A 13,429-nucleotide genomic window follows, 5' to 3' on the forward strand; every position below is an offset into this window, starting at 1 on the left:
TGTCAAAATAAACAAAATTTTTAAAACTTCCACTGCGTTTGGGCTTGTAGAAAACCGGGATCCAACAGTGGTATCAGAGCCAGGTTTTTCTAAATTGTATGGTTTTGATATTGAATAATTTATTTCTAACCACACAAGAAAATTTTTCAGAAAATTGTAGCACCATTAAATTTTATTTTTCTAGAAAACAAAAAAAAAATTTCGTTTCTGCCCGAACTGTTCCGTGCCGCACGCGCGCAGATTGCGCGCGCCGGGCAGCGCAGCGTGCGGAGCGTCCGCACGCGATGCGCCACCAGCGCTGCGCGCAGCGCCGCGTAACGTGCGGAACGTCCACACTCCGCGCGCACAGGAGTGCCGCCACTGCCCGAAACGTTCGGGCAGCGGGAGGGCAGCGAGGGCGGCTACCCGGAATCGTCTCGGGAACCGTGCTGGATGTTGGGCATGAATTGTTTGGGCCTAGGGTGCAATTTTCTGAATTTTAAAATTTTTGGGTAAAATTGATATTTTTGAAAATTGGTTCAATTTTTATTTTGAAAAATTGATTTTTAGAAAATTATTTACTTTCTTGTGAAAATAAATAATTAGAATATGATTTTAATTATTTATGGAAAAAATGAGTTTTTACAAGAAATCAATTATTATTGATTTAATTGGAAATTAAATAAAGGAGTTTATTTAATTTATTAAATCTTTTAATAATTGTGGTGGTTAGTGATAAAATTATTAGATATATGATTTAACAATTAATTAAATTGTTTAATTAAATTGATGTTAATATTTGATATTAAATGCATGAAGAATGATCGAGAGCCTTGACCAATGTGTTAGGTGTATGTTAGGATATTTTACTGTTTTATTCGTTTTTTTTATTAATATTTGATATTATTAAAGTGGGCCTGGTTTATGGCCCGTTCAAACCCCATGAGATGTATCCTTTATGTGCCATGGCTATTTAAATGTAACTATTAGAAATAGTGGGAGATCAAGACTGAAAAATAGTGGGCCCGATGAACGAGATGAAGACATGTAAAATATTGGAAGCTCTTGTAATAGTTGCATTTGCATCCCTCCATTCACCTAGGTTTGGACCCGGATCCATGTATGGCTCACATGGATCTAATAGTGTTGGCGATCGATCATCCTTAATTATTGTTGAATGTCATATTATGATATATGTGATATATAGTAGTATGAATGTATGTATATTATTATATAATATAGCTGCATGAATCCGGCAAACATACAAACTCATGGAACACGATTTTTAAATTAAAATGATGAGACAATTTTAAAATTTAAATCCCTCATTTTGAATAAGATTCAAAATTTATATCAAACTGAAAAAATAAAAATTAAAAGAGTTTGATTTTTCATTACCTTCCATCAACCGTGGTTGCATGTTGATCGATACCTGCAGACAGTGTCTGGCTCATGTTATTAGGGAGGCCTGTACGCCGGAAAGCTGTGACTTCCACTGGACATATGATGTGAATTGAGTGGAACTCCCGTGACTTCGGCTCATATTATTTGGGGAACTCATGGCGACCATCCACTACAATTCAATATTGATGGGTCGGTTTGACACGCGAAAATAAACGACGTCATATTATTGGGTCCTTATTAAACGTGAGGCAAAACACGCGGAGGTTGCATAGGGATGCAATTGGATTCTACCTTTTAGAAATTATAATTGGCTGATATTATTCGGGATTATAATTGGCTAATTGGACTCTACGTGCCCACTAAGAAAATACGATTTCCCTTTTTCATCAGAGGGTGGTGGAAATGTCAAAATAGTGGGAGGGAGATTTATAAAATAAAATCCATATTTTATATCTTAAAATTATTTTAAAATAACCAGCAACCATTATTCTGTTTCCGTATCAGTATATTTTCGATTTCGTCACGTAATAAATTTTGTTATTAACAAGCTAGCCGAATCTAATTTCAAGACTGGTTGGAAAAATTGTTCTGAATTCGGAGAAAATGTCATACACACTAATGTCAGTCTTGTTGAACTGACAATGCATGCAAGATGGTGGGACCATAGTGTGCAAGCTAAAGTGTAATGTGCTCGCTTCTATGTCAAATGAACTGTAGGGACATTTGAGGAAATTTTGAATGCTGCTGACATTCGAATGCACGTGCAAGAGTTTCATGGTGCATGAAACTCATACGATGATGCACACTACTTTCATGGAGCTCATGACTACACACATGCAAGATGGGGCTCTAGCCCATGAGCATGATGTACATATGATTATGCTTATTAAGAATGTGGTGGATCTGGAATATGTGATTCCTAACGAGTTAATTGATAAAATCAATTTGTTGTCTTTCTCTTCCTCATTTGACGGGGTTATGGTGAACTTAAAGTTTAATAAGATATTTGATAGCCTTGAAGAGCTAGTCAATATGCTTATGACTTATGAGATCACCATAAAATAAGAAAAATTATTTTTTTTATAATGGGCCTTTCGTCGGACGAAAATGACCCACAAGGTAAGGGAAAGAAATGTTCTGCCCCTCACAAGAAAAACAATCCCAATAAGAGGCAAACTCTGAAAGACACTTAAAAGGCCTACAAAGCACGATAAGTTAGAACATATTTATTTCACTACAAGAAGTCCGAACATAAGAAATTATATGTGCCTGAAATGTTCTGGAAATGATAAGTGAATATCCAAGTAAACATGATTTCAACAACAAACAAAATAAAATTAGATGATCCAAATCCCACACAAATATGGCACGCTAGACTATGTCACATTTCCCAAAGAAAGATGCACGAACTAGTGGGAGAAGGCATGTTTGACTTGTCAAACATAAATTCTTTACTTACTTGTGAGTTCTGTCTAAAAGGAAAAATGACCAAGACTCCATTCGATGGAAACTTGGAACGTGCGCATGGTCTATTGGATTTGATCCACACAGACATTTGTGGCCCGCTAAGTGTTAGCACAAAATATGGGCAATCCTACTTCATTACCTTTACTAATGACCATACGAGGTATTGGTATGTTTATACGATGAAACACAAATCTGAAGCATTTGAAAGGTTCAAAGAATTCAGATCTGATGTAGAAACCAGCTAGAAAGAAGTATTAAGGCATTTCGATCTGATCGAAGTGGAGAATACTTGAGTGCTGAATTTTTGGGTTATCTAAAAGAGAATATGATTCTCACAGTAGACTCCACCAGCAACACCACAATTGAATGGTATTTCTGAACATTGTAAGCGAACCTTGTTTGACATGGTTCGATCAATGATGAGATTCACTGAATTGCCTACATCGTTTTGGGGCTTTGCGCTTGAAACTGCGGCATTGTTTTTGAATAATGTCTATACTAGAGCAGTTGATAAAACACCATATGAGATATGGATGGGAAAAACTCCCAAGTATTCTTACATGAGAATATGGGGATGTCCTGCTTACGTGAAGCAGACAGTGGGAGACAAATTGGATAGTAGATCCACTTTGTACTACTTTGTAAGATATCCAAAGAATTCTGTTGGATATTATTTCTATCATTCCAATGAAGCAAAAGTGTTTGTTTCAAGAAATGCCGCCTTTTTGGAAAGAAAATTTCTATTAGTTAGAAAAGGTAAGATGATAGAACTTGAAGAAATTCAAGATACTCCCTCAACTATAGAAGTTGAACCCATTTCCCAAGAACCAGTAGTTGAAGTACAAGCTCCTAGGAGGTCTGATAGGATTATTAGACCACCTGCAAGATATACGCTTCTTCATGAACAAGGCCATGATGAGTCTTGTGTTGGATGTGATCCAATGAATTTCAAAGAAGCATTATCTGATACTGATTCAAGCAAATAGCTTGAAGACATGCAGTCAGAAATGGACTCTATGTATTCAAACCAAGTCTGCACATTAGTGGATCCACCTGAGGGAATCGTTCCCATAGGATGCAAATGGATCTACAAAAGAAAGCTTGGAGCGGATGGGAAGGTAGTGACCTTCAAAGCAAGACTGGTTTCAAAAGGATATACTCAAAGGCAAGGAGTTGTCTATGAGAAAACTTTTTCACCAGTTGCTATGTTTAAGTCCATTAGAATACTACTAGCCATAACAGCATAGTATGACTATGAGATATGGCTAATGGATGTAAAGACTGCATTCCTCAATGGAGACATCAAAGAGGGAATTGATATGTCTCAAACTAAGGGATACACATCAGTAGGAAGTGCGCATAAGGTATGCAAACTTCAGAGATCAATATATGGTCTCAAGCATGAGTCAAGGAGTTGGAACCTCAGATTTGATAGCACTATCAAAGAGTTTGGTTTTTCTAAGAATCCTGAGGAACCATGTGTGTACAAGAAAGTTAGTGGGAGTGCATTGATATTCCTGGCACTTTATGTTGATGATATCCTGCTTATTGAGAATGATATAGGATTATTGCAATCAACTAAAGTATGGTTAGCAAGTAAATTCTCCATGAAAGACATGGGTGAAGCATCCTATGTATTGGGAATGCAAATCTATAGAGATAGATCAAAAGGATGCTCGGACTCACCCAAGCCACTTATATCGATACCATTATAAAACGATTCTCTATGGAAGAGTCCAAGAGAAGATACTTATCAATGTGTCATGGTATTACTCTATCTAAAGCTATGTGTCCCAAAACTGATGAAGAGATAGAGATGATGGACACGCATTTTATATGCGTCAGCCATTGGTAGTATCATGTATGGTGTGATATAGGCACGTCCTGATGTTGCTTACGCTCTGAGTGTTACAAGCAGATATCAGGCAAACCCTGATCCAATGTATTGGAAGGTCGTGAAAGATATTCTTAAGTACTTGAGAAGGACTAAGAACTTGTTCATGGTCTATGGGGTGGAGAATTGAAATTGGAAGGCTGCACTAATTCTAGCTTCCAATGTGACGTAGATGATTCGAAATCGACCTCTGGCTTTGTATTCATGCTCAATGGTGCGGCTGTCTTTTGGAAAAGTTCCAATTAAGACACCGTTGCGGATTCCACCACTGAAGCTGAATATATTGCTGCATCTGATGCAGTCAAAGAGGTAGTTTGGATGAGGAATTTTGTCCAAGAGTTGGGCATTATTCCTAATGGAATTGATCTGGTCGCATCGTACCGCGACAACACTGGTGCCATTGCGCAAGCAAAGGAACCAAGGTCTCATCAGCGATCCAAACATGTACTGAGGAAGTTCCACATCATACGGGAGATTTTGGGAAGAGGATACATATCAGTCGAAAGACTCCCCTCTACAGATAATGCTGCTGATCCACTTACAAAGCCCTTGCCAGGACCATTGTTTGAAAAGCATCGCGAAGCAATGGGATTAAGGGTAGTTGGCTCTAGGGAAAGTGGGAGATTGTTAGAGTAGATGCCCTGCAAGCCAACAGTTGGCTAGGGAATTTATTGACTCAAGTGAATAAACAATCTTTATTTTAATATAATTTAACTTTTATGGTCTTGTTATACTTTATCTGTATACCCATGCAAACAGTATAGATAAAGTCCTTGATTATGCTTTAATACAAATGAATCGTAATTCGATGTTGAAACTCATTTGTAAACACTGCATATTCTAAATTCGTTCCTAGTCGATTCAGCCGCCTAAAACAGGGATAAAGGCCGCTTGAGCTCGAGACTAGCATCTGTGATGTTGTGTATTGCATTTCTTGGTAAGGGCATAGAGATGTCCAAACATACAGATGGCTAGTCATATGATGATTATACCGAATAACCCTCCCTCGGACTTTCCAAGTGGTTATCATTCATCGAGAGGATAAGTCTGTGGTTATGATTGTACACCATTAGTCCTTACGACCCGGGACAACACTGAGGCTCTATATGCTAGGGCTGTGCTTTGACTCGTTTACCGGCTCCAGGAGAATCATCAGGTGGCGAGGTTGGGTATAGTTGCAACACTTATAGGAGCCAGTGCTTTGTAGTCGGGGATTCAACGCTCACCTACGGCTGTGGATATCCTATGTGATCTGATGAAATAATAGTGCATGGAATCTCTGGCCAGAGTACGAGATGTACGTTGAAAATAGTACACGCGATGCCACTATTATAGTTGTCACATAGTTATCGAGTTAATATGCAACCCTCGATGAACCAATGGTTGCAGATTCGATCGGGATATATGAGATGAAGGGACCGTACTGTACGTTAATCATAATCGTCTGGTTCTTGCAGGCACTATCAGTGATACCTAGGGGATCATGGGGCGATGCTACTAGACGCTCTTACCATGATCCGATGGGTGCAATCAGGAATGAGTTTTGACATTCTTAATCAAGGTGTTGATGAAAAGAATGGGGCTAACTAGGGTAAGCCCGAATAAAGGATTATGTCCTGAATCACAAAGAGTTGTGAACCCACGGCTAGCTGTATCCCTGAACCATTGAGGGTTACACAAGCACTGGATCGTTTGTTCCCGTTGAGAGAATAAATCCAAGGAGTTGAATTTATATTATGATATAGTAAATTCAAGGAGTTGAATTTATGATAATTAAATTTTGAGAAAATAAATTCAAGTAGTTGAATTTATGATATAGTAAATTCAAGAAGTTCAATTTATGAAATTTAGAGAGAATAAATTCAAGGAGTTGAATTTATAAAATTTGATAATTTAATTTTTTAAACTCAAAAGTTGAGTTTATTAAATATTAAATTTTAGAGGTGATAAATTCAAGGAGTTGAATTTATAATTTAAATATTAAATTCAAATGTTGAATTTATAATTGATTTAATTTATTAAGCTCAAAATTTGAGTTTATTAAATATTAAATCAAATATAGTGGGAGTATGTTTAATGGGCTTGTATGAGTACAAGTCCAACATATTAAAAAAATAAAGTTGTTAATGGACTTTGATTAATTAATTAAACTAGTTGGACTAGCCTCATTAATTAATCAAGCCTGTTAATGTTAATTGTGGAATTTAGGTCAAGTTATTGTTTTTTAAAGAAAAATAATTGACCTAGCCTCACTTTCTCCAATGGTGACTCACGAGAGTTGCAAAAATATTCCTCCAAATTCTTTGCCACTTTTCAAGAAAAATTTCTTTTGAGGTCTCTCTCAAATTTTAGATCACAACGTAAAATTTCTTTCAAATATTCTAGTGCTATTTGAAAGAGGAACAAATCTTCTAATCGTGGACCTAATTAGAAGGATTGAAGGAAAAGAGGTTTTGAAGATCGTTCGTAGGGATTCATCAAGAGCTAGATCAGCTAATACCTGAGTAGTTGGAGCCATGTGATTTATTCACCAAAGGTATAATTTTTAAACATCCTATGAATGTTTATGTTAAAATCATACGAACGACCAAAGCAAAATATATTTTGATTGTCAAAATAAACAAAATTTTTAAAACTTACGCTGTGTTTGGGCGTGTAGAAAACCGGGATCCAACATGATGGACTTGAATTTTCCTAATTCGTTTCGATTTGCATGTATAGACGTTAGATTCGATTCTCTCTATTCATATTGTCCTTGTCATGTCGTGTAACATATGATTTTATAGTAAAATTGTGATTTTAATTGAACGTAGACTTTGTAACTTCATATGTTATCTCAATTCCCATTAAAGCAAATGATATAACTTTGAAGTTCTTGGTAGTGCTTTCTAGTCTACCAGAGAAGGGGAAAAACACACACAGAGAGACCAAAGGTTTTAGGATAAGAAGAATTGTAATCTATTCCTACGGCTGAAAATATACGTACATATTCAAAATGTTATACTGGATAAACTATACATAAAAATTTGAGGCGCTCTTTTCTGATCAATTACATATTATCCAATAAAAAAACACTAACAAAAGCAAGAATCAGTTTCCCGAGATCCATCATTAAAAAAAAGTTTAAAAATTTAGAAGTTTCAATGGATTGCCTTGTTTTTCAGCACACTTTGTTGGTTCCTCGTATTTTTGCTCATTTTTCTGCAGTTTCCCGTTGTAGAAACAGGGCCTGGAATCTGGGTTGCTGGGCTGTTGGGTTGTCAGGGAATAAATGGGATAAGAATTCATCGTCATCATTCAATGAAGGAAGCTTAAACGGATCACTGTTTAATTCTTTTACTGACGAGTCTTCCCCGGCTGTCTCCTTTGAAGCAGTTGATGCAGAGATAACTCAAGAAACTATTGATTTCTTTGTTAGTGATGCTGAAGGTGATCCTGATCGTCCTTCTCCGGGCTACTCTTCAATCGAACAAGCTCTTTCTTCTTTGCGTCAACAGAAGGTATTGCAAGTCTTGATTCTGAGATATTGTTGGTTTTGACGGACGTACGTGGGTCATAAATTGACGTGTAAATTGTTCAAGTTTGTGGTTGTTGTAGATGATGAAAGTGGGAATGTCGAAGGGAACCTTGTCATGGCAGCGTCCTACGCGAATCTAACGGCTGTCGCATTCTTGATCAAGCATGGATCAGGTATAGTTTCCGTAGGCATGACAGGAGAAGACCTCAAAAGGCTAGAGCTCCCTCTAATGTCACCTGAAACAGAAGACGATTCTTCGGCTCCTTCCTTCACAATCACAGTGGTATGGCTAACCTGGCATAAGCATCTAATCTACATGATTTTTCTTTTCGTATGATTACTTCGGCAGACACTATATTTTATTGTTTGGCGTATTTCTTGTAAAATTTAGGATGCTAAAGTTGGAACATCAACTGGTGTCTCAGCTTCGGATAGGGCTAGAACAGTCCTTGCTCTCTCATCTCCCAAATCTAGACCAGGAGATTTCCGAAGACCGGGACATATATTCCCCCTCAAGTATAGAAACGGTGGTGTTTTACGTCGGGTTGGTCACACTGAGGCTTCAGTGGATTTGGTCACACAAGCTGGTTTGCCTCCAGTTTCAGTTCTCACGGCTATAGTTGACAAACAAGATGGTTCTATGGCCTCCATGTCTAGTTTAAGAAAGTTGGCATCAGATCACAGTATTCCAATCGTTTCTATCACTGATCTTATTAGGTAAGTTTGCATCTAATAATGCATGATTTGGATAGAATTGGTGTACGTGTAATGAGTCGTTGCAGTGTATATGATGATCGAAGCTCAATAGAATGACTCCAAAAGGCGTGGAATATGGGACATTAAGAAATATTTTTCTCAGGTACAGAAGAAAGAGAGAAAAGCTTGTGGAAAGAACAGCCATTTCGCGTTTACCGACTAAATGGGGTTCGTTTCAGGCCGTTTGCTATCGTTCAAAACTTGATGGAATGGAGCACATAGCCATTGTGAAGGTGACAAAACAATTCCCTCACTTGTACAAGGAATATTTGGAAAGAAATATAGTTACTTTTCTTTTTCATCTATAGGGAGAAATTGGAAATGGACAAGATGTTCTAGTAAGGGTTCACTCAGAATGTCTGACAGGAGATATATTCGGTTCTATGAGATGCGACTGTGGAAACCAGTTAGATCTAGCAATGCAGTTAATTGAACAAGCTGGCAGAGGTGTTGTAGTGTATCTCCGAGGTCATGAAGGGCGTGGCATCGGGCTCGGCCACAAACTTCAGGCATATAACTTACAGGATCTTGGACACGACACCGTTGAAGCCAATCTTGAGCTCGGTTTCGTTGCTGATGCACGTGAATATGGGATTGGAGCCCAGGTAGCTAAATCTACTTTCCCCCTTCCATCGAAGAAGTTTTCAGCCTTTTGGCTTAAATAATTAACTTCCTGATTTCATTCAAAGAGAACATTTTCACATGCCTACAGCTGCGCTAAAAATTATAATAGCAGTATTGCAACGTAAATCTTTAAACGTACTAGTTTCACGTTTTCAGAGTGAGTTGACTTTTATCATAGCTGCACAATCTGACGAATTGACGCTTGACAGATACTACGAGATATCGGAGTTCACACAATGCGGTTGATGACAAACAATCCAGCCAAGTTCACTGGTCTGAAAGGCTACGGTTTGGCAATTGTGGGACGAATTCCCGTTCTGACTCCTATCACAGAGGACAACAAGCGTTATCTGGAAACCAAAAGAATAAAAATGGGTCATGTATATGGATCAGATTTACATGGACAATCGACTGAAACCATCATACAGAAGATAGATAAACAAGACGATATTTGAATGAGATCATGTCGATTAAGCTAAAGGTAGCAGATCATTTCATCAATTTGTATAGGTTTATGCACAAATGCGTCTTATATTACACAGAATTTTCGAGCTGCTGGAAGATCGGTCATTTAGACATTGATAACAGTACTAAAGAAACCTGGTGCTGCCTTGTTCTAAATTTGCTGAGACAGTAATTATGAAGCTGAAACAAACAATTAGTTATGTTGATTCAAGAATCATAGGTAAAAGGAAGATAACAATTAAACCATAACCTCATCCACAAGAAAGTAGAGAAATTAAACCAAAATGAGTCCTGCCATTTACAAATCAGCACCTTCTACCTGTACAAATACTGTAAAGACCATAAAATCACCAAGGCCACCGTTCAACTATATTTCTATTATATTGCTACTTCTCAGGAGAGCAATTTCTATCCATAGATATCGAACAGCTCCTAATTCCTTCTAATTCAGAAAAATCTTTGCCTCTTTGGCAAATGGACAAAATTATTAGCATTTATGTCAGAAGCTACATTAGTAAAATTCAACAAAGGTGTCGACAGAACTTGAGAAGACCCACAAGACATCTGAGCATAAGGTTGCAAACTAAGTGATCTTGAACCAAATTGTCCTATATTTTCTAATGGTCTCTGAACAAAAATCTCGGAATCATGGCCATTAAAAGAAGTGGTAGGAATCTCAAATGGCTGAAGCGGTGGAGGATTCTGCCACCTAGGAAGCGGCCCCGACAAGAAAATCGTATGAAGAAGCGGCCCTGCTTCAAGAACAGCCTGCAAAAACTTCCCTTGTTGCGGAAAAGATTTTCCCCTCGAAAGATTGTTTATAACCAATGAATACCGATCAAATTTAACAGCAACTGAAAGGGAATCAACTGAAGACGAACCATGTGAGTGGCAATTGTGTGTTTCCGAAAAACTTTTTGATTCGGTTACGCTTGAATTAACATTTCCCTGTTTCACAAGAAAAATGAGGGATGGCAGGAAAGCCTTTTTCATTTATCGTAGTTAAAAGACACAGCTTTGTTACTGAGTAACTTATGGAGTTGACCCGAAATGGAGACGTGGGTTCGGGGATATTTTTAAATCATTTATGTATTTCGAGATGAAAATGAGATTATTATCTTTATTCTCGAAACTATTCTGAAAATAATATCAATAATAAAATAATAGTATTATTATTAAAAATAATATTATAATAATAATATTATATTTAAAATATATAATATTAAAATATTATTTATATTGATATTAATATGAATATTATCAATAATAATAATAAGTTTTGGTTTGAGAAAATTTCTGAATCCGTAATCGTCTGATCATATAAATATTTTTAAAATGAAGATGAGAGCCAGGGATGGAAAGTTGAAAAAACGTAGATCGAGACATGTATCAGGATGGGGATGGAATTCAAGGACGGAGATGTGGATGGCAAACTCGCCCCGCCATGCCCCATTGCCATCCGTGACATGGATAGAGATATTTTTAATAAGAATAAAAGTAGTGTTTAAACAAACTCTTGAATTACATATTGCCACATCTAACAATTTGTAATTAACTATAAGTGGGTTCTTATTAGCAAATGTTATAAATTGAGTAGTTTTTTTTATAATATTCAGAAAGAACAATTCCTTCACTGATACAATTTATATCAGTTTCTGTATCATGAAATACTTCTAGAGTAATTGTAATTTTTTTATTAATAATAAGTGTTACTTTTGAGCACCACTTTTGAGAAATAATTTGATCAATTTTATTGATCCATATCATTTGATTTATTTCATTTTCTTCTTTGCTTAAAATGTTTTCTTCTTCTTCATCAAGAGTAGAATCTTTTTCCCAAATATGATTATTATTAATACTAAGAGTATTTACTCTTTCTCTTAAATATTTATCTCAAATTTTATTTGATCTATTTCTGCTTTTAATTCAGAAATAGTAGGTTCTCTTTCCTTTTGTTTTGCCTTTTCTAATATTTTATTATAAGAATATAATTCATGTTCTTGTACTATATTATGTACAAGTTTAGTAGGATTTTGATCGAGCAAAACTTTCACGGTAAAATCTTAGTAAAAATTAATAATATTCAAGCTCGAAATAATCACAAGTGCACGATGTCAAGTAATAATATTTGAGTATTGTTCTTCTAGTGACTGTATTTCGAAATTTTTATTCTCAGTTATTAAAATATTTAGCAACAATAATTTGAATGATTGTTTACTACTATAATGTTTAAATAAAAACTCAATAAAATGGTTCAAGAATTAAATGGTGAAATAAACAAGCTAGAATAATTGATTAAAGATTCAATGAGAAATAGATTTGTTGGGAATCTCGGTTCACCTATCCCACGCTAATCTACTTAATTAGTTCGACAATGATATATGTTTTCGACAGGATTTCCTATCCAATTGATCACGTGCTCTCAAGCTATGCCAAACTAATTCGTCTCAGTGAAGTAATTAAATCTCTTTAATTATTTATCAATGATGAATTTCATGTCGTTCTACGAAATCCCCTAGCTTTCAACCTACTGGACTATGACTATCGACGTATATCCGACTTCATATTTCTATGTAAATTGTAAATCCACAGATTATGCTACTCGTTCCTATCACGGGTTATTCTCTCAAACTCACTCACAATTTTAAATCGTTATTAAAGTTAGCTGCGCTTCAACAACACAATGAAAATAATAGAACAATCAAGAATAAATCAATAGTCGATAGATGAATTAACTAAACTTAGTTTCGGGGTAGGATCCCCTTAAATCCCAACAAATAATGAAAATTAGCTACTAGAATTCATGCCCAAATTAAGAAAAATAATATTTAAACAAGAGAAATTAAATTAGAAACAGTAGACGTGACGAAAACACAAAGAATGTTGCCAGGAAATCTTGAAATCTTCGCTCCAAGCCTTTTTTCTCTCTTCAAAATCTTGGTGGCTGCTGAATAATCTGAATTTTGGTGCCCTAAGTTTTTTTGTGCAGCCTCCAACGGTAATCATCTCACAGAAGTCAAGAAATCATCCTCAAGAATTTTCCAAAATTAGTCCCGCTCGAGCGGTAAGGTTCTACCTCCCGAGCGCCGAGTCCTCTGGACCTTTGCTTCCAATGTGCGGCACTTGCCCTCGAGCGGTAAGATTCTACCGCCCGGGTGCCGAGTCTTCTGTAATCTTCAGCACCACTCGTGCCCGAGGGGTAGGATCTTCGGTAAGATACTAAGATCCTACCGCTCGGGCGCCAATGCTTCTGCCAGCACTTCTGGAAATCCATCCTCACGCTGGAGCAGTAAGATTTTACCGCCCGAGCTGATCTTTCTGCC

At 36.7% G+C, this 13,429-nt stretch overlaps 1 protein-coding gene and 1 long non-coding RNA gene across 3 annotated transcripts; one reads left to right on the forward strand and one right to left on the reverse strand.

The window, feature by feature from the left end:
- Positions 1-7,657: 7,657 nt before the first annotated feature.
- Positions 7,658-10,192, forward strand: LOC140839371 (monofunctional riboflavin biosynthesis protein RIBA 3, chloroplastic). Of its 2 annotated transcripts, none has more exons than XM_073206029.1 (6): positions 7,658-8,244; positions 8,326-8,544; positions 8,653-8,978; positions 9,127-9,250; positions 9,326-9,622; positions 9,851-10,192. In XM_073206029.1, exons 1-6 carry the CDS (start codon positions 7,888-7,890, stop codon positions 10,094-10,096), a joined length of 1,569 nt encoding a protein of 522 aa, XP_073062130.1. In that variant the 5' UTR covers positions 7,658-7,887; the 3' UTR covers positions 10,097-10,192. The 2 variants fall into 2 exon arrangements, with proteins under 2 accessions (XP_073062130.1, XP_073062129.1); XM_073206028.1 differs by having other exon boundaries at positions 7,663-8,244; positions 9,121-9,250.
- LOC140839372 (uncharacterized) lies at positions 9,556-11,134 on the reverse strand. Its single transcript, XR_012119701.1, has 3 exons — positions 10,988-11,134; positions 9,781-9,991; positions 9,556-9,690 (listed from the first exon to the last, which is right to left on the reverse strand). It is a non-coding gene; the product is annotated as an uncharacterized lncRNA (long non-coding RNA).
- Between the last annotated feature and the right edge of the window lie 2,295 nt (positions 11,135-13,429).

This window comes from Primulina eburnea, chromosome 8 (assembly GCF_022965805.1).
Source record: "Primulina eburnea isolate SZY01 chromosome 8, ASM2296580v1, whole genome shotgun sequence".
In the NCBI taxonomy this organism is placed as follows: domain Eukaryota; kingdom Viridiplantae; phylum Streptophyta; class Magnoliopsida; order Lamiales; family Gesneriaceae; genus Primulina; species Primulina eburnea.

Excerpts from the sequence above, each read along its gene's own strand:
- LOC140839371 (XM_073206028.1), top strand. The coding sequence starts at position 7,888 with ATGGATTGCCTTGTTTTTCAGCACACTTTGTTGGTTCCTCGTATTTTT. Across the intron at positions 8,245-8,325 it reads CTTCTTTGCGTCAACAGAAG|TTTGTGGTTGTTGTAGATGA; the intron begins GTATTGCAAGTC and ends AAATTGTTCAAG. Across the intron at positions 9,623-9,850 it reads AATATGGGATTGGAGCCCAG|ATACTACGAGATATCGGAGT; the intron begins GTAGCTAAATCT and ends GACGCTTGACAG.